This window comes from Tuber melanosporum, assembly GCF_000151645.1.
Source record: "Tuber melanosporum whole genome shotgun sequence assembly, scaffold_9, strain Mel28".
NCBI classification, from domain to species: Eukaryota; Fungi; Ascomycota; class Pezizomycetes; order Pezizales; family Tuberaceae; genus Tuber; species Tuber melanosporum.
In genome coordinates, this window is record NW_003299139.1 from 863890 (window position 1) to 880654 (window position 16765).

The 16765-nt window shown below is 46.6% G+C and overlaps 4 protein-coding genes; 1 reads left to right on the forward strand and 3 right to left on the reverse strand.

The window, feature by feature from the left end:
• Positions 1 to 1612: 1612 nt before the first annotated feature.
• Positions 1613 to 2707, reverse strand: GSTUM_00011723001 (uncharacterized protein). XM_002842090.2 has 3 exons: positions 2516 to 2707; positions 2350 to 2442; positions 1613 to 2303 (listed from the first exon to the last, which is right to left on the reverse strand). Exons 1-3 carry the CDS (start codon positions 2558 to 2560, stop codon positions 2160 to 2162), a joined length of 282 nt encoding a protein of 93 aa, XP_002842136.1. The 5' UTR covers positions 2561 to 2707; the 3' UTR covers positions 1613 to 2159.
• A 2793-nt stretch (positions 2708 to 5500) lies between these two features.
• Positions 5501 to 6479, reverse strand: GSTUM_00011724001 (uncharacterized protein; the record flags this gene model as incomplete). XM_002842091.2 has 1 exon in its annotated part: positions 5501 to 6479. One exon carries the CDS (start codon positions 6477 to 6479, stop codon positions 6246 to 6248), a length of 234 nt encoding a protein of 77 aa, XP_002842137.1. The 3' UTR covers positions 5501 to 6245.
• Positions 6480 to 6624: 145 nt separating this feature from the next.
• Positions 6625 to 10260, forward strand: GSTUM_00011725001 (uncharacterized protein). XM_002842092.2 has 5 exons: positions 6625 to 6827; positions 6989 to 7333; positions 7389 to 7899; positions 7959 to 9212; positions 9268 to 10260. Exons 1-5 carry the CDS (start codon positions 6703 to 6705, stop codon positions 10087 to 10089), a joined length of 3057 nt encoding a protein of 1018 aa, XP_002842138.1. The 5' UTR covers positions 6625 to 6702; the 3' UTR covers positions 10090 to 10260.
• A 258-nt stretch (positions 10261 to 10518) lies between these two features.
• Positions 10519 to 16765, reverse strand: GSTUM_00011726001 (uncharacterized protein; the record flags this gene model as incomplete). XM_002842093.2 is given in 9 exon segments in its annotated part: positions 10519 to 12086; positions 12138 to 12212; positions 12228 to 13715; positions 13777 to 13940; positions 14008 to 14850; positions 14907 to 15007; positions 15127 to 15978; positions 16113 to 16161; positions 16358 to 16765. 9 exon segments carry the CDS (start codon positions 16763 to 16765, stop codon positions 10973 to 10975), a joined length of 5094 nt encoding a protein of 1697 aa, XP_002842139.1. The 3' UTR covers positions 10519 to 10972.

The window sequence follows — 16765 nt, forward strand, 5'->3', positions numbered from 1 at the left end:
AAAACAAAACCAAGTATCAAACGATACTTAAAACAAACCAAGTATCAAAGTGATACTTAAAACAAAACATAAAACAAAACCAAGTATCAAAGCGATACTTAAAACAAAACCAATAACTAAGTACCCGTACTGGTTACAATCTAAGTGAATTAGAATTTGTTTTCTAGCAAGCAACTTACCTCTGCTTCGCTTTTCTTCAGCTTACTTTCTCTTGCTTGAACTAAAGCAAGATTGGACTACCGTTTTTGTTTTTCTGTTACCATAACTGTCTCGTTCGTGATCACAATTGTAGATATTGTGATAATTCTTCTGGGTAGGCTGTTTGTGTCTTTGTCTTTTCCTCTTTTTTTTTTTCTCTTTTTGCCTCATTTTTTCGCTTCTAACAATCTACTAACTCTACTTAGTCTAGTTTCATTCATAGGATATCACTCATGCCAAGATTCACTAAAATCCTTGGTATCTTGGCTCTTTTTCTCCCTGGCCAACTCCTGCGGCCCTATACAAAATCACTCCACTTAAAAAGTCAGAATTACATTCACCACTTGGTTTCCCTGAATTTCCTCTGGTAAATATGTTTAACTGATACTAATCTATCAATCTACCAGACAAATTTCCTCTATTACTTCAAGTGGTTGTGCTGTTGATAATTTTATTTCTTGTTGTTTTGTGATCGTTGTGGGCACATTTTGGTTGTCCGGCACCATACTTGTACGGCACAACACCCCCCACACCTCTTGCGGCGTAATACGCTACTACCTGATGGCTATTCAGGACAACTACAAAATCACACCGCACATTCCCCCCACTCAAGTCGGAACGCCAATAACGAACCTTTTGGTAAGGAGGGGGGAGGCCGGGACGCCGAAATTGAAGTCTCCTGGTCCGGAAGGGTTCGGCGAGTTTTGCGGAAAAAGAATTCCGGAAGGAAACCAGGGTACTTGAGGCCCCCTAGGATATAAATTTTCGGATTTTTCTTTTTTTCGTTTTTTCGTTTTTCTTCCTGCCAAACTCAGATAGAGTAGTAATCATTGCTTTCTTTGGGGCCCTGCGCAAAGTGCTGGGGGGGGTGGGGGTTGTATTCAAAATGTAGATACTCCAACAGGTACTCAGCTACTCCAACTGCTTTTCCACTTTCCGTAAGGAGCAGATAAAAGAATGGGCAAAAATTGCGGTGCGTATTTCAGTCATATTTCAGGCACCGGAATATTCAAGGAGAGCATCCCCCGGGGTATGATAAAATGCTTACGTGTTTTTCCCTCCCACTTCTCGCCAATCTGTGACCCAAGCCTAACTACCAGTTCCCAACTCCCCTTTCCCATGTAATGATGCAGGTTTATTTTCATAAATCTCTCTCTCAAGAAACCTTTCCACCCAGACATACCCCCCATGGTCCTGAGAAAAACACGTTCTCGAACAACCTAACAAGTAGAGAACATATATCCCAGCACAATAAAGGCCGCCTCACCCATGAAGAACGGGACAACCCATCATCTAAATAGAGCCCGCCCCCATACACAAACACTTCCCAGACAGCCACCACTTCATATCACTCGGCATCAGGTTTGGTTAAGCTGAAGTGGTTCGGTCATTTAAGAAGACAGGTATCCGGGATTCGAGGGATGGAGTTGTGTGGAAATGCCTTTTTCATATTATGGTATAACGGCTACTAGTGCGATGGAGGTGTGATGGTAGTGCGGCTGGGTGAGGAATGCGAGCCACGGTTGCCCACCGTTACGAAGCCTTTGCACACAGGCTAAGGGCCGTCAGAACCCGAGTATGGAGGCACATTCCCCTGACATGATTATGCAAGAGGTGGTCCAAGCTCGGCGGACCAGTGATCAAGTTTGGCAAGTTTTCTGCGGGAGCAGGCACCGACTAGCCACTCAACTGTGGCACGAGGGGTTGTGCATTGTCGCGATCATGTAAAACCCGTGACACCCAATGATAAAAGAAAATATCAATTCAACTTCCGGTTACTAAAAGGTAGCCACCCCATCCATGCGCAAACGCAAACGCTCAATCCAAGCAAACATTCGATTCGTTCATCCATCCATCCATTCCCTCGTGAGAGTCATCCCATTTAACTCTATAATCCCATCCCCAAACGAAGGTATGATATCATAATTATATCCTCCACTCCAGCATCAACCCTCCAAACCCTAAGCGCTATTCGAGGTAGCCCCATACACCGTTCCCTGTACCCTCTCCGAGTAAATACCAGGAGCCCTCTCACTGGCAATACGCCCCGCCACCGCCTGCTCGCTACGCTCGTAGTAAACGTATTCGATATAGAACGCGTGCAACTATTCAGCATTAGAACCTACATGTCTAGGGCTCGCGGGAACCTACGTGACCAGGAAGATAGCCCAAAATCGTCAGGCAGATATTTATGAGGAGGTCAGGACCGCATCCTGCGACGGCAAAGACGCCGAGGGGTGGGAACTGGTTGTGTTTGTTAGTTCCATAGGTGGAGGTGGAAGGAAATGGAGAAAAGTGGGAGGGGATAGGGACGAACGATGATAGTGATTAGGATTAGAAGGATGGCGGAAACGACGCCCATTTTGAAGCTTTGCGAGAGGTGAAGGGAGAATTTGGTCGTTCGTTTGAGATGTTGAGTGGAGTGTATCGCGGAGAGGGAATCACAAAAGGGGGTGATATGGTAGGTTTATGAAGGGGAAACAACACCTTCGTTCGTCCAGGGTTGAACAGGTGGAAAGGTTGGTGGTGGAAGGAGGTGGTGAGTCGTTAGCTACCTGGACTGGGAGGTGACGTCATGATTTGCGTTCCCGCACTCGTACGAGGGTGTAAGGGTAAGTGATCAGAACGGATATGATTGGTGGATCTTGTGAAAGTCAGAAATCAAGTTTCAGTAACCCAAACCCAATCTTGGGAGTGAGGTCATCCAATATAAACAGGTCTGTAGTCAATACCGTGCAACCACCAAAACACCATTCAGAATATCCTTCGCATCTTACAATGCATTTAAAGGGAACACAGAACGAGCACTTTCCTGGTGATTCAAAACGTCGAGAAACAACCCGAGATGAGCAACTTCGTATTATTACCCTTCATGACGAAGCGAAAATGAAGTGGAAAGATATTGCAGCCCTTGTTAATATAAAGTTAAGTACTTGTTGTAACGTGTTTGCAAGGTGCTAATCACGTTATCGGTAAAGGATACGATAGTTGGCAGGTGGCCTGCTCTTCCGGAGAGGAGGCGAGAGCTGAGAACTAAAGGAGGCTTCGAGGGTGTACTGAGAAACAAAGAAGTAACCGTTCAACCAAGTATATTGAAATACTGTCTGTCGAAGTCTGCCTTTTCTATCGTAAAAACAGGCGGTCTTTAAATACACAAATCTGTTCATGTCTAGCATGAACAAAACTAATCAAAGGTATCAATCAATACACTTTGGTAAAACTCCTTAAGTATCAAAGCGATACTTAAAACAAAACATAAAACAAAACCAAGTATCAAACGATACTTAAAACAAACCAAGTATCAAAGTGATACTTAAAACAAAACATAAAACAAAACCAATAACCAAGTACCCGTACTGATTACACTTGTCATGATATTTACACTCGTTCGAAAGCCAATAACACACCAACAAACAAATATCGTACCAGCCGACCGCCCATTTTTGATGAAGCAGAAAAAGAACGACTGCAACGCTTCATCACGACTGATAAGCAAACTCGTCGCCTACCATAGGAGGATATTTTGGAAGTACTTGGATATAGCTGCTCTGTTCGCATACTTCGTAATGTGTGTGCATCAATGGGATACCATAAGCGGTGTCCACGAAAAAAGTATATTCTTTTAATCTTACTTCAAATTGTTTTATTTCAGTATTTGTTTTTTTTATATTTAAATCTATAGAAATTAGAGCTAATTGTATAAATTAATTATAATATTAGATTTAGCGTTCGTGAAAAGAATAAACCTCTTCATGTCCAATGGTGTCAGGAACGACTCCATTGGACATATGACGATTGGCTACGAATTGTATGGACAGATGAGTCTACCTTTACAACTGTAGGCTTTAGGCATCGGCCCTGGGTTTTATGTAGGCCAGACAAAGAGTTTCATGCCGATTGCATCGATGAAACCTGGGAGTCAGGAAAGGAAGGTGTAATGGTTTGTGGTGGATTTTGTGGTGAAATGAAGACCATTTTACATACTATTCCTCCAAAAACCAAGGTCGACTCTAGGTATTATGTTACTCACATCCTTGATCCTATTCTTATCCCATTTTGGCATCAAACTTGTGAATGATATGGCTGGACACAGGTAATATTATATGAACACACATTTAAATAAGATTTTATTAATTACTAATAGTAACAAAATAGGTTGTCGAAGATGGTGCCCCAGGACATCAGAAGTTTTCGAAGCATTGCCGTCAAATCAACAATGTCGAGCAACTCGCGTGGCCTCCACAATCCCCGGATTTAAATCTCATCGAAGCGCTATGGGGTGATTTGGAGACTGAGTTAGGAGAGACCTTTGGGAGAATCAAAGACATAGAGGTTTTAATTACAGCAGTGAAGGCTGTTTGGGATTCTATTGGGGTTGACCGGTTGGATGGCTTAATTTGTAGTATGCCAGAACGCCTTGAAGCTGTGATTGCAGCAGGTGGTATGGCTACATCATACTAGAATGGGAAGATCTTCTGCTTTCCGATCACTTTTTTCCTCACATTATATTTGAAACCTGATTGGCTGCTCTCTGGCCATCTGTGGCAACAGGTGGTCAAATTAGCGGTTTTCCGATCACTTTTCTCCACCCCCTCGTACAACCTACCGTACCTACCATACTCGAGTACGACGGGAAATCCATTGGCCCGAGCAACCAAATGCTCCAATCAGAGCTCCAGAATCCCGTGCCTTATTTTCCGATATTTCCCTACCACACATTGAACGGTGTTTAATGGTACTCGAGTAGGGAGAAGCTTGACTTATACTCGAGCACCGACCACTTCAGCTACCACAATCTACTCTAGAGTACCCGAGCATGTCAATTCATAGTATCTGAACATAAAAATCCCAACCGATGTTTTACTCCCTTATTCGAGGATCTTGGCACCATAAGAGTGAAGAAGATAGTGAGACAAGGGCGGTTGCCCACCAAAATAGGAAGTTTTCGCATACTGATACTATATCAACCCAGAGTTTAGCATTGGGGTGAAAATAATTCCATACACTGGTCCTATCGCTTCTCCACTTTACCCCTCCTTGCTTTGGGAATATAGGTACCATTTCTACTCTACCAGCACCAAAAAATGCCTGTTGAGCAGCCAGCAGGGCTGGAAAACAAGGTAATCTTAAATCCAGCAGTTAAAGCTGGGGACTCATTTGACAAGAACTCCCCACAATCTGTGCGGGAAAAAAAATCCCCGGAGGTAATCGAAGCTATCTACCCAATGTCCTGAATCATAAATATTTCCGGGCGGTTGGTGATTGTGCGGAATACCCCTATTCTCTAGCAGAGAATGGCGTCGTCCCAATTTTTTCCTTCATGTGGCACCCCCATTTCCATATACTTTGCAAATTGGCGAGTCCTTACTTTGCACCCGAGTATCATAACCCTATTGAGGGGGTCAGCCTATGCTTGACAGCTGGCTCGGTGTTTGTTCGAACATCGCTTTGACACATCCCAGTATGATACCGCTCAAGCTTCTCTGCAACAATACCGTATCCCAACAGCAACGGCTTCCGGACAAATCGGAGATATGAGAGCAAGTGCTCAAGAGAACGGGAACCTTGGGATAACTTATGTCCCTAATAGTTCAAAACCATCATGGGTCCAACTTAGAAGGTACTAGTGGGGAGTGCGACGACCTGTGATAGCTGGGAATACCAGGAACAGAACACAGGTGCACCAAATGTCCTAACATCTTATGTCCTCTAGCCTCTGCCAGCCCATAGAAAAGAAATACCGAAACCCGCATCATGAGTCCCTGCATAGCAGGTCCCTCACCGGTAAATAAACCCAAACGAAGGGGGACAACTCGAGTGAGCTGCTATGATCCCTTCACTTCCCTTGAGCAGACTGCGAAGGTACACTTTGGGCGGACATGGTATAGGACAGACCTTAACAGGGGCCAGCTACCCAGAACAAAAATAAGCATATACCACTACCCCTGTTTGGAGTGGAGCTAACAGTTGACATCCCATCCTTTGCCTTCAACTTCAACTACAGGCGCCGCTTCAAGAATTCTCCTCCTAAAGCCCGGCGAGAAGAGCTAACTTACAGTGTGTTCCCACCACGCCTTTGCTCCAACATTTCGTGTGATATGGTGCCTCCGTAATGGGGGGGAGAGAAATGGATTATTCCCACAATCGAGCACCACCCTTTCAAGCTTGATGTCAAGTGAAAAAGCGGAATCCACCAATGCTACGCTCCTACAGCATCCCACGCTCTCATGTGTTCGTATGTGCGCATGTGTTTTACGGTAGCCTCCTAATTCTTGGTACATCAGTGATTACGTCTGCACACTCGAGAGTAGAGCAGGCAAACAAAGAAGCAAATTCTTATACGCGTCTAACACCACTTTATAAATACACTTCAGCTTCGAGTAAGCTCTTCTCCCTTTCTCCACCTCCCCCACGTCCTCCTCACCTCCTCACTTCCGCCATATCCCCCGAATCCCCGAAGTTATCCCGTTATATCTAAAAGATTTCATCGTGCTTAGTTCTCAAATGGAATGTCCTGGTTGCCGCACGGTCCGGACACCCGGCAATTATAGAGAACAGGCGTTGGCTACTACAAATGCTCTTGTGAACAATTTCCAAATACTTGCAATTCTCCTAGATTCCGCTAGCAGGTGCGTTTCTGGATTCCTACTCCGGCTCCACTTATCTCCTTATCTCCTTATCTCCTTATCTCCTTATCTCCTTATCCCCTAATCCCCTTATCCCCTTATCCCCTTATCCCCTTACCCCCTTACCCCCCTTTACCACACACTAATACCACCACCACCTCCAGTGTAGGACAAACAGAAATTCTTACTGCGAGCATTAAGGATTCCCTAACCTCTTTTTCCTCATGTCTACCAAAGGTTGGGGGTGCTCAGCAGTTACCTCAGGAACTGGTGCAAAAGACAATCGGAGTATTGGATGAATTTCATATGCTCAGCTCCGGACCCCCAAGAAGCCTAACCATCTCACACAAGAGAGCAGCTGCTATCAATGGGGAGAATTGTGAGCAGTCTTGCCATCCGCTGGAAGAAGCATGGAGCTCCTCGAAAAAGAGAATCTCGACGGAATTCTATCTTCTAGCGAGTATGCAGTTATTGAAACGATTGAAAGAACTCGAGTCTGAAAATAACAGGTTTCCTCCGAACCCCGTTCTCCCCATTTGTTTAGTGATGACTAACATTCATTAGGCACAGTCAGAGAGACAAAATCCCCTTAATTGCACAATTCAAGAACCTAGTTTCCTGTGCAGATCCTTCCGGTGGCCTGGCGGAAACGATTAGACAGTTACTCTCTAACCCCAAATATAGGGGCACCCCAAGTGGAGAACAGGAGTTGAGCCCCGCAGTCAACCATACAAGTTCCATATGGCTAGACACACCAGAAGCTCCGATACCTCCCAAGACGCCACATATATCCCCAAGGCAAGGGATCCAACAACGGGGCCTTGGTCCATTGCTTCCTCCAAGCCTAATCCCTTCTGAGAATCTCCAAGCATGTTGGAAACCAGAGGAAGTTGAAGCTCCCAGCGCTTCTGGCACATCTGACCTTCCGACTATGACTGGAGATGAACAAAACGCCTCGGGAGAAACTACTAAAGCAACCCCAAAGGATGCAGAACCTAGCCAACCGTATTCCGGCTTAATTTTCAAGGATTTGGCAGCCATTAACCTAACATCTTTTGCCGACCTCTACAAGCCAGTCGTAAGTCCCACTTACATTCTTTATAAAAATGCCTACTAATCCCATCCCCTACATAGATATTAGACTATTTGCCAATCAGAGATACCCCAAAGGAAGACTCTCCTGTTTTTACCGTTTATTCAGCGGCTATGCCATTTGCGCTCACAATTTTCTGGCGCAACCTTAGCCTTACCGAAGCCTCCGAGGTTTTCCAGTGGACGAATATATACCGGTATACCGCCTTGGATTTCGTTAATTCCTTCAAGAAGAATCTTGTCTCCTGCAATGATTCCGCTATGCCCCAAGGTAACTCCTGGATACCCCTTTTCTACCCTCGGGTTAAATTTATTCGAGATATGCATGCAAATTTCAAGCGATTGTATGGCGAATCCGCATGGAGGGGAACAGAAATCATGAGACTCCTAAATACTTGCGGGACATGCCGCAGTCTAACCACTGACTCCTTATCAAAGCCCAACCCTATGCTTGATGACAGTGGGAGGCCGTTATTACATTTCTCAATCAGATTTGATGGCATAAACGTTGCCTTTCAAGACTTCCCCCGCCAGATTGTCGTCCCTGTCAGCCAAACCTACACATCCCCGAGCGAAACATTAATCATTACCCCCAGGCTTTATGACCCCCATCAGTCCTTTGGCGATCTCTCCACAAAAACTATCTTTGAAATATCCTCCCAATTCAGTTGGTTGAGATGGGATCAAGTCCTTCAAGGCTTTCTAGGAACTGTCCCAGAATCGCTGTTCACAGAGGCCCACACCAAAGCAACCTCCCAAGTCCAAGGCCCCTTCACCATCGACCTACCTATCATTGCGAGAACTGTAACAGCCTTCTACGGGGGTGTTCAGCATGAAACAAGGGTACGGGCACAAGTCAAGCTCCGGATTTCTAAGAACCTGTCAGTACAGAACACACACACCCGGGAAAGAAAAACAGCCCAAACTCCGCCGACCACAGGACTCATTTCTGAGTCAACCGGCCCTAATACTACCCCTAACTACATCGAAGACGCCAAAAAGCCCCCCGCCGAACCAGAACACGAGCGATGCGTTGAATGCGGAGATTGCTACTGCTCTCCAGTAGTATCCGAAGCTCGGGCAGCGGAAGATCAACAAGGTCCGGGGGGTAATGGTATTTTGGTCCTCTTATGGGGGCAGGAGTTTAAGGAATGGTTGAACATTGTTTTTCTTGCAGGCCAACAGGCAAGTGCGAAAAATCATAGAGCCCCAAATCCTGACAGCGGCCTTTTAAGCTTCAAGAATATCGAACTTAATGCGGGCGGGAGCTCGGGCTACCCCTTGATGGATAGAATAGTGAGTTTTCCCCCAATAACATCCCAATCCAGCGCCACATACTAACACAAATTAGGAGAACCAAATCTTTCGGATCGGAGCGGAGTTAGAGGTATCGGCAAACTATGGCACACATTCGCGACTGCACCGCGACTTTTGCAATAGCCTGAAGGTGTCCACCGAGGCGGTGGGGTTATTTTCCGAAAACGATACAGAATACATACCGAGTTTCTCTGCTCTTGGTCCAATTGACACGAATGGAAAAATCCTAAATCATGCTACAGGACGCCAATCGGAAAATAATTTGTCTAGATCCAGCACGTCTTGGGTCAAAGGGATCTTACAAAAGGTACTGAAGCAGCTTGCGTGCTTCAGATACGACTTTAATGAAACTATCAAGATAAATATTCATGTCGGGATGGAAGCAGTCTCAGGCTACGAACTCAGGGAAATCAAGACGATATCTAAGGCCATTGTTTTATTTGGAGGGCTGCTCAATGGCATAGGGCTCGGCCCCAATCCGGGTCACTACAAATGCTGCCCCGATCCCACCGAGAGGGTCCCCTCCAATGCGAAGCATATTCAAGCCATAGATAGGGCATCTTCAATCGAAGACGTTGCGCAGCTCATGAACTCCCTAGAGGCATCGGGCTATACTTACCACGGCGAACCAGGTCTAGAGAACCAACGTTATGACTTCAGTTGTCTTGAAGGTCAGGGCGTGATTATCTGGAGTCAGGTTTTCCCCAAATTTGATGAGAAGGACGTTATCGATTGGATATCAATGATATTGCTCTTCAATAGGACCGCGATCTTTGCGGATTCTTCTCTATTTGCTGATTTGGCAGAAAAGCCCATCACTCTGGCTAGTTTGAACAGATTTATTGCCAGAGGTTGATTAAGGGGGGTGTTCTTTTATACAAGGGTTCGCATTCAGTTGTATCCTCCTTTAAATATTTGGGGTTGGAGGCGCGAAAATGGTAGATGATGTTTCCCTTCGTGTTTCTTCTCTCCTATGATTTGCAGATTCGTGGGTGTCCAATCATAGGAGGCACTTGACACTGTCACCTAGGTTCTCTGAATAATTCAAGTTTTAGTTTGTATTAGAAAGAGGCGTGTTCAATACCTTATTTTGCTCCAGCTCTAGACAGACGGGAAATAAAATCAAGGCCTTGAATTTCAACAATCACCACAGGATACCAACATTCGCGGCGACTAGTCATAATTGAACTGAATTAGATCAGATTGAATTCTTACACAGAAAACCCCAAGACATAAACAACCGCGAACAATCTCCAGTGCACAACAAACAAGCGACCATAGATGCTATCCGAACAGGCTATACTTTATTTGGGCTATACTACGGTTCCATACCACCATCACCTATACCAACAGTAAGAACAGAACGTAAACTATAAAAAAGAAATTTTCAATCAAGCAAGCAACCCACTGATACTAATGAGAAGAGAAAAAATATAAAAATTTGATGAAAAGAAATGAAAAAGTGAAGAAAAAACTAAACACCATTAACCATTTGAAGTATGATATGATAATTGCCGAAAAAAGAAAAAAAGAAAAGTCATCGAAGGTGTTGAGATGAAAAACCCTAAAGTACAAGAAAGTGAAGGAGTTGGAAAAAAAAAAAAAAAATGAACGGAAAAAACCACAATCCAACCTACAATAAGCAAGCGGACAAGAAAAACAAACAAACAGAAACTGGACAATATCCATCCATCCTCGAAACTGATAATACCGGATGAAGGAGGACCAATGTGCGCTGACTAAGGCGCCAAGAATTGATCGGCCAACTTTTCATCCAATGCCTCTCCAGCCGTATTCAGCGCCTCTGCCGCCAGCGCCTCATAACTAACCCCACCACTGGTCTCCTCTTTCGAGTAAAGATCCGGGTCTTCAGTCAGCGCGTCAAACATTGCCTTGGCGCTGCTATACTGCGGACTTCCGGGTCCACCTCCAACCCCCCTGTGGCCGTGTCCACTATGATCACCGGGGAAGGCCTGCGGGTTGAAGAGCGCTGGATCGAGGGTTGGGCCGCGGCCGGGGTTGTTCAAGAGAACTGGGGATCCCAAGCGTTGGTGTTGGGAGGAAGATGACGAGGCGCCGTTTCCAGAGCTAGAGTTTGAGGAATGAGCAAGAGTGAAAGTTGGCGACTGTGCCGATGGGCCAGCACTACCGAAGCGGGGATAGTCGAATTGCGGTTGGGACGGAGGGGGTTGAGAGGAGGATGAGGAAGATTGACCGAGAAGGGGGTGAGTTTGGCTGGTTGGGGTTACTGGGGAGGAGGTCATTGAGCCTTTTGATGGGGCGGGCTTGATTGGTGGCGGGGGTTTGCCATTGGCTTCTACGGGCTTCTTCTTGGAAAAGGAGTGTGCCTTTGTTCGGAGTTGAGGGGGAAGATCATCCGGGTTCGTGATGCCCATCTGCGCCATCAGCTTTTGCTGCTTCGTTGGGCGGGGCTTGCGGGTTGACATGGAGACTTCAACAACTGGAGGCGGGTCAGGGGCGATGGGCATCCATCTGTGCAGCTCCGTTCGGAAGAAGTTGGTTTCTTGTGAGAGAAGGATTTCGGCACCTTCAATCTTTCGGAGATAGAACCTCATAGTCGGCACCTCCGCACCCGTAAGACCAATCGCAGTTGTAAACGGACGAACCCACTCCCGAAATTTGGTCGCCGCATCGATGATCCGGTGAAGACAATCCAACTCATCAGGAATGAAGGGAAGGTTTTCAATCTCTGCTTGCCAATCAATAAGCTCCTCAAGCTTTGGTCGGGCCGCGTCACGTGGTATCTTGACTCGGTAATCGCAGATCGGACAAGTATACTTCTCATCTTCCTTGACCTTGCCCCTGGCGATCTTGAGGCACTTGCCGTGGTACCTAATCAAAGTCAGTAAACCAAAACCATTTCAATCAGAATGAAAACCTTACCATTCATGACAAACCTCACATTCGATCATCATCCCAGCCTCTGGCTGTCTGCATATGCAGAAAACCTCCCTCGGCCTACCACCCCTCGACCCTTCACCAAACGGTCCATTACTCTTGGAATCCGGACTCGGCTCCCTGCTGGATGGCTCGACCGGGGTTCGCGGTCTATCCTCCAAGCAAAAACAATGCTTATTACGACCTTCCACATACGCCATATGCTGCGCAAGAATATGCAAGGGCGCATTAGCCTTCCCAAACAGTTTCTTCCCCCGCCTCATCCAATCCTCGTGACGCTTCTGCTCTTTTTCCAGGTCAATTGTCCCTGTCGGTTTGCTGTGTAGCTCTGTTAGTCCATCCAGCACATCCCGAACCTCTTTATACTTCGGCCTCTTGTAAAAATCCGCTTCCTTGCTCTTTTCATACAATGCCACAATCTGGCGATGAGCCTCCCGTTGCTTGTTCAGAATTTGGTCGACCTGTGCGAGCGTCTCGCGAGAAACAGGTAACGTAGATGCCTGGCCAGAAAGTGCCTCCAACTGCTGGAAATGTACAATCTCAACGCTCATCAACTCCTTCGCTTTTTTTTCCCACATATCGCCAGCCTCTTTTTGGCTTCGGAAGTGCATCATTTGCTCGTTGGTATCGGGGATCCCTAATTCCTGACCTGACTTGATCAGTTCCGCCACCTCGGTGAGGGACAAAAACCTTGCCCTAGCATCTCTAGCAGAGTCAGCCCACTTTAACTGTCGCACAATCTTCTCCAGCAAATCGGTCTCAGCAAGGTCCACATTGAAGCTCTTTCCAGTTTCCACCAATTCCTCATACATTGGCGTAGATAAGGTTCCGGGGGTCGCCAGGGCTTTCCTCGCACGTAGCTGAAAAGCCCGGATAAGGTCGGCACGTTCGCGTAATTGCTCAATCTCAGTGCATTCGAATCCGATATCCTCAGCTCTCTCCAGGAGTTTAAGGATACTATCAAGCTTCCTGTGTTCTCGCTCCTTTTCCTCCATCTCAGCGACCTTTGAGCCCATCCTCCTCCATGCCTTTTCATTCTTTCTCCGGTTTTGTTGCTTGCGAGATATGAAAGGTGTCGCTTCATCGACCCACTCCTGGGCACGTTCCACAAAAGCCTTAAGCGGTGCCAGCTCAGGAATGTAACATGGAATCCGTTCACCCTCAGATAGAAGGGACTTTAGTACTTTAAGCGCCGGCCGTGGACTTTCCGCAATGGATTTTTCGAGCTTGACTGCCCATGACTTCGGCATATTTGCCTTGTCGTGTACCCTCTGAACCAATTCCTCGAGACTCTCATCCGTCATCCGAAGTCGTAGAGTAAGCCTTGTATCCTCACAGTCGCAGATGTCACGGAAATGTGATGGACACGTAACATTAGGAGTACAGGGGCAAGTGATCTGCGAGAGATAGCAGTAAACCTTACAAACCCCACACTGATATTGGTCTTCGCTCAGCTCCTCATCTTCGGGGAGTGTCGCTTGTTTGATATCAGGCAAGTGCTCAAGCAATCCACGACGTGCCTGAAGTTCCCTGTCTCGCACACGCGCAAGTGCGGGAGCAAGCCTACAAAAATGTCAGCTAAAAACCCCAACCCGAACAAGGAACAACGAATCAATCAATCTACCATTGTGAAGTCTTGATGGTAGTATCTCTGGCCGCGGCAGTGAGAAGTAGTTCATCGTGCGAGAAAACAGGAGCCTTCCGGAACTCCAGATATCTTTCGACCCCAGCCTGCCCAAACGGCTCCCAATCCGAGGGAGCAAAATTAACCGCTTCATTAAAATTGAACTATACCCAATCAGGTCAGTCCAAATCAGAATATGCAAATATCAGCCACTTGGCAAGGAAAACTCACGCCATGATTGAACCCTGCATGATAGGCCTGCGGGAATGTAACCACAAATTGCCCCGCCCTCTGATCCAATGCATAAACTTTGACCCCGGCCTTCATAAGGTGCTGCGGGGTTAGTAAGGTTACTAACTGGAATAACAGATCGGGCTGTTGCTCAAACAATTCCGGTACGGCTTCCCTCATAGCATCCTCAAATTTCATTGCATCGCTCCCAGGAATACCATACCACGTTTTCGTAGCACCAAAATGCTGATAATTGGCGGAGTAGGTGTAATGGTCCTCGTTATGCCAGCAGAACGTCGAAAAACACATGCCGACGTAGAGCCACGGCACGGTCATCCCAGAAACATCAGATTTAATGTGGCGAAACAAAGATTCAGGATGCAGGGGCAGGTTGTTGAGATTCCAAGGGTCCGTTGCGTAAGGGTATGTCGGCTGTTTCTCGATGGTCGGAAAGCCGCTTCCATGAGTGGTTGAATGGATATCAGCACCATACTCCACCTCCACAGTCTCGTGAACGCTCTCCACCAATTTCCAAAATTCCCTCTCAACATCATCCTCAGTGACCTGTCGTGCTTTATTCAAGACTGGGTCAAAGGGCATTTTCGATTGAAAATACAAATCTTTAAAATTGTTGGCTTTTTCCTGAAATTGCCTCAGAGAGTAAATTTCACCATCGGCAAACCCATAGTCGCCGGTTCCAACAAGGCATCTATCACAATACCAATCCCGGTCGGGTACACTCTTGAGCACTGGCTCGAGACAAAATGTGTGGTAACCGTGGTCGCAGCTCTCACAGAGTAATAAATTGGCCATATCATCACCACGACCACATTTTTCACATTTCTGCAGGATGTATGATTAGAATATATGAACGAAACATATCGAACGAATGAAAATACCTCTCCCGGTTTACTATTGTTTCGGTCCCCGCCCAAAGTCCTCGGTGTCGAAGAAGGCCTGTGCAAAGTCATGTGCGACCCAGCAACCATAGGTGCAGGTTCTAGAAGACGATCAGCCAACGATCTCGGTTAAGTGCAACCACACCTATTTTTGAAGAAAAGAAAAAAAAAAAAAAAAGAATGAGAAAGGATAGGTCAAACGAAAATTTACACAACATACCCTTCTTAAGTCTCTTGCTTCTTCGTTCACCATTTTCCGACTCATCAGCAGTGGCCTCTTTGGACTGCTCTTTAATATCAGCTCCTGAGCCATTCTCTTGGCTGTGACCCCGCTTGAGGATTGTACCAGCCTTCAGCTCAGGAGTACTCCTCTTACTGGGCGTAGCTCCATTCTCACTTCTCCGTGAATTACCAGTATTCGGGGTCATATTGGCATCCAGTTCTCTCTTCATACCATTGGACACGTTCACTATGGCAAATCCACCAGCTCCAGAATTGACTGGTGTGAATCCACTCCCCGTGTTTACAGCTGTAAAGCCACCATTCACTGCAGGCGTAGATCCGCGAATTGGAGTTGCATCAGCCATGTCTGTATCAGATCTTTCCGGAGTCCCCACTACTGAGGCGTTGAGCGCGGCGGAGGCTCTTATTGCTGGCGAATCGGGTAGACTACTCAGCGGAGACATCGCCGGTTTATCTGCAGGCAGCTTTTTCAAAGGGGATCCAGAAGGTGTTATGGGACCTCCCTGCTCTGCTTCAATCTGTTGCTGCACACCAGGCTTCGCAGACTTGACCCATTCTTCGTATGGATGTAGGTAGCGCTGATATGAGTTCTTGAGTGAGGTAGATAAACTAGACATAATCTTTCCCGAATACCCCAGATCTCTACCAATCTCGGCCCATTTCTTGTGCTTGCAAACATTAGTGAATCCGCCCCTAATTTCTACGGCCTTCTTCAACCGATAGAGATCTAATGGGCGTTTATCGACCGACGGGAATCGGTTCAAATTCGTACCATGTTGCTTGTGGTATTTGGACAACTGGTCTAAATAATTTAAATTTGCCCTAGTGCCTAGAAATTAGGATATTGTTAGCGATCATGTTGAGGGAAGGGGGAAAAAGAGAGAGAGAGAGAGAGAGAGAAAAGGTAATGGTGACTGTCTATATAGCCGAAATAATTGCTTGGGGTTTGAGGGTCGCAATTACCTCCTTCAACGGAGTTGAGCTCCTGCCGTCTTGTTCGAAAGTGGAACCGCTACACATAAAATGTCAGCAAATCCATCCCCTGTCATCCAATGAATTGAAAGAACAAATAATTGTACGGGGTGGCGAGCAGAAAAAGAGAAAGAGGGGGGTGAGAGATCCTCCATCCTAAGCGCAGTAGCGAAGGGGGGATGGTCTACTGTAAAAATGCCCACAACATCAACTAGTGAACGAGAGGCCCAACAAACCTCGGTATCAACCGCGAATTCCGGATTCCAGGTGTCCGGAGGAATGATCTTTATAATTCCGTACTTCTTCCCTTCCTCTGCAATACTTTTTATGTACTCGAAAGGGTCCTTGAACTGCTCCGCTGTAGGTCTGTAGGTTGGAGCTTCCTGAAGTCCATGGGGCCTTATCCTCTTGGGGTTCTCCTTTGATGATGAACTCCTCCTCTCTACAGTCAACATATCCAAAGGTTGTGCCTTCCGAGAGCTCAAAGGAGCGGATTGATATCCACCAGGGCCTGGAAGATTACTAGGGGCACCACCTCCTCCCCCGTGTCCCCCACCTCCTTTGATTCTTGTCGATGGAGCGCGAGGGGACGGCCTGGCAGAGGACGCGGCCGCCGAAGACGCTGACGAGGCAGCAGCTGGCAT

What these genes read in the sequence shown, in the direction of transcription:
- GSTUM_00011723001 (XM_002842090.2), bottom strand. Translation starts at nt 2,560, where the DNA reads ATGGGCGTCGTTTCCGCCATCCTTCTAATCCTAATCACTATCATC. An exon ending in TAATCCTAATCACTATCATC is followed by an intron (nt 2,443 to 2,515) that starts GTTCGTCCCTAT and finishes AAACACAACCAG; the next exon opens with TTCCCACCCCTCGGCGTCTT. An exon ending in TGGGCTATCTTCCTGGTCAC is followed by an intron (nt 2,304 to 2,349) that starts GTAGGTTCCCGC and finishes AATGCTGAATAG; the next exon opens with TTGCACGCGTTCTATATCGA.
- GSTUM_00011725001 (XM_002842092.2), top strand. Translation starts at nt 6,703, where the DNA reads ATGGAATGTCCTGGTTGCCGCACGGTCCGGACACCCGGCAATTATAGA. An exon ending in CTCGAGTCTGAAAATAACAG is followed by an intron (nt 7,334 to 7,388) that starts GTTTCCTCCGAA and finishes AACATTCATTAG; the next exon opens with GCACAGTCAGAGAGACAAAA. An exon ending in ACCCCTTGATGGATAGAATA is followed by an intron (nt 9,213 to 9,267) that starts GTGAGTTTTCCC and finishes AACACAAATTAG; the next exon opens with GAGAACCAAATCTTTCGGAT.